Genomic DNA, 2678 nt, shown 5'->3' with positions numbered 1-2678 from the left:
ATATATATATATATATATAGCATATAGCATATACAGCTACTCTTCAGTAGATTTTTTTTCACAACTAATAATTGATTCACAGCTATCCTGTAAATAATCAAATAACTTTCAATATTAATTTATTGACAAGTCCTACTTGTAAATATTGTGGCCTTTTTGGTTGGCTCACACCTCTGGCAACACAAAAATAAATTTATGGTTTGCAGTTTCAAAATAGTAAAACTTATACATAACTCATGCCAAACATGTTTATGCTTAAAATAGTAAACACTGGTATTAAAGAAGAAGAAAAAGAACAGGAAGTCAGTGAACCACTGTTCACATAAACCACTGCACACAGTGGCAGCCATGCCAGTCTTTTGTTTTTCTTTTTTTTTTTTTCATTTTACCCATGCAGGTGCGTCTTACTCCATCTGTAAAGGAGCCACATGTGAGATAAATGTGCTGCTCAGTTTAACACTGTATAAATCAAGAGACAATCTTTTCGGCCCAATGTTGACGACTGATGGTAATTAAAGATGCTTCCCCGAGGTGGAGGAATCAGTCATTTAAACAATAATGAACATTTGTTTAAAAACTTTACTTTCGGAGACCTCCAGAACTTTCACCTTTTGGTTTCCTCTCCTGGCAAACTCTTCAGAGTAGTGTTTAAATGAAGCCAGCAGGACATTTGACAGAGATTTCAGTTAAATGAGGTCAGAAGTTATCTCCTCCAATGGGAGTCATTAGTCTGGTATATTCAAATGAATGCTCCTCAGCAGGTCTCTTTCTCCCCAGCCTGTCTCCACCCGTCTTTCTTCTGTGCTTTCACAGACCCCACCTCTTAGAGAGACTGCTTACCTCCTACTGTCACTGTTTCAATCTGACAAATTATCCCTCCATTTCTCTCTTTTTGTTCTTTCCTCCCCTCTCTTAACCCCTCGTTTCCCACAGCGGGCGTCTCTGAAAACTCTCCTCTGAATCCTGAATGACTCTGCTGAAGTATTAATGTGTGGACGAGAGAATAAAAGTCTGACATTGACAGGAGTGGGTGAGCAGTGGTTGAGACACTGAAACATGGAATGATGGATTGGAGGCAGAGGAAAAAAACAATGGGGAACCCACATTTTCATCCATGCTCACTCTGTCTCTTTTTGTTTTTAATTTCAGTGACACAACAAAGCTCAACCTGATCTCTGCAACTGGATTAAGCACAACCAGAAGCTAAGTGGTGAGCGGGTGAGAGAACAACCTTGGAGGACAAAGGTCAAGAAAACCAAGTGAAGACTGCAAAGTGGCACAAAAGTAAAGCAGCAATTTGGGATTTTTCTCCTCAAATGATGGATTGAAGGGGATTCGAAGAGAACTTCAAAGTAAACATTCTTAAAAATTCTTCTAATTTTTCTCCCTAAGTCAAACAACGTCAGCAGCACAGGTGTCAAGCACCGTCATCAAATAACTGCTGGTTCTCAGGCTCTGAAGAGTTTACCATTGTCACGTCTGATGTGCCTTCTGTTGAGCTGGTGAATATTAGACATTTATTAGACAGTTGCATAGCAACTCGAGCCAAATGCAATTTAAAAAATAGCTTTTTTATCTAAAATAAAGGGTGCATCAACCTCTTTGTCCCCAACAGTCTGTTATGAACATTCACCAGCTCTTTAAGATACATAACCAATTCAAATTCATACGTCTGCATCACAGAAACCCAGTTGAAAGCAGCCACAGTTCCATCTTCTAAAATCATGGAGGACACACTAAAGAGCATCCAGGACTTTTTCTATCAAATCTGGACATTAGTTCTGACCAAGCACAGCCAGGGGGTTTACAACACGATCTGTCTGGTGGTCCTCCTGTCTCTGCCCCTGCTGGTCCTCATCATTACTCTGGTCTTGTGCTGTCACTGCTGCTGCTGTCGCCATGCCAACCGCAGTTGTTGCTGCTGCGGCCACAGAGCCGCCATGGAAACAACAAGGTCAGAGACAAAGAAGAGAAAACATTTGTCTAACAATGATGACCTGTGGATTTCAGTCAAGACAGGACCGATGACACCTGACAGAGTGGCTATGGATTTGGTGTAGTGTAGCCGTGAGTCTTCATTTTCCTTGGAATGATGGCTGATCCTGGACCAGTGGAGTTGGAGCTGTGAAGCTGAGCTGTTCAAGTGTCTCAAAAGTGTAAAATTGTAAAAGATCTTTAACTTGAATCATGAATCAGGTTTTTTTCTTCGTCAACTTGTATGGATTTTTCTGAGTGAGATGTAAAAATGTACAAAGAAAAAAATGTTTTATTACTAATGGTATTTTAAAACAATGCTGTTTATTTCAGAAAACCTCTGATGTTGCAGTACACCTGTGTCCTAGGTCATCTCTTTACCTTTGAATTATGACCCTTGAATGTTAATGATCGTAAATGGTTAGTGTTGCATTTTGTCGCGACAGTACACTGTGTAGGTTTATTCTGATTCTGTATTACTCCAAATCTATTGGCACATGAACGTAAGATTTCAAAACCACCCCACCTACAGGCATAGGCGGACCACCCAAGGAAACAGGAGTGTATAGACTTTAGTACATATATTAATTTATTTTTTCAGAGCCTGGTCAAATTGACATGGAAACGTTTTTGTGCACAAACAGAACATTTCCTTTTGTTGGATTAAAAAATAGCCAATGGCCTTGATTTTGGCTTTAACATAC

General features: G+C 39.8%; 1 protein-coding gene across 1 annotated transcript; it reads left to right on the top strand.

The window, feature by feature from the left end:
- Positions 1 to 1689: 1689 nt before the first annotated feature.
- kiaa0040 (KIAA0040 ortholog) lies at positions 1690 to 2678 on the top strand. The gene has a single exon (XM_025066207.1). The coding sequence runs from the start codon at positions 1725 to 1727 to the stop codon at positions 2058 to 2060; it is 336 nt and encodes a 111-aa protein (XP_024921975.1). The 5' UTR covers positions 1690 to 1724; the 3' UTR covers positions 2061 to 2678.

This window comes from Cynoglossus semilaevis, chromosome 20, assembly GCF_000523025.1.
Source record: "Cynoglossus semilaevis isolate Cse_v1.0 chromosome 20, Cse_v1.0, whole genome shotgun sequence".
Taxonomy (NCBI): domain Eukaryota; kingdom Metazoa; phylum Chordata; class Actinopteri; order Pleuronectiformes; family Cynoglossidae; genus Cynoglossus; species Cynoglossus semilaevis.
Note: the sequence above shows the minus strand (reverse complement) of the source record. Positions and strands in the feature narration are given on the sequence as shown.

Excerpts from the sequence above, each read along its gene's own strand:
- kiaa0040 (XM_025066207.1), top strand. The coding sequence starts at position 1,725 with ATGGAGGACACACTAAAGAGCATCCAGGACTTTTTCTATCAAATCTGG.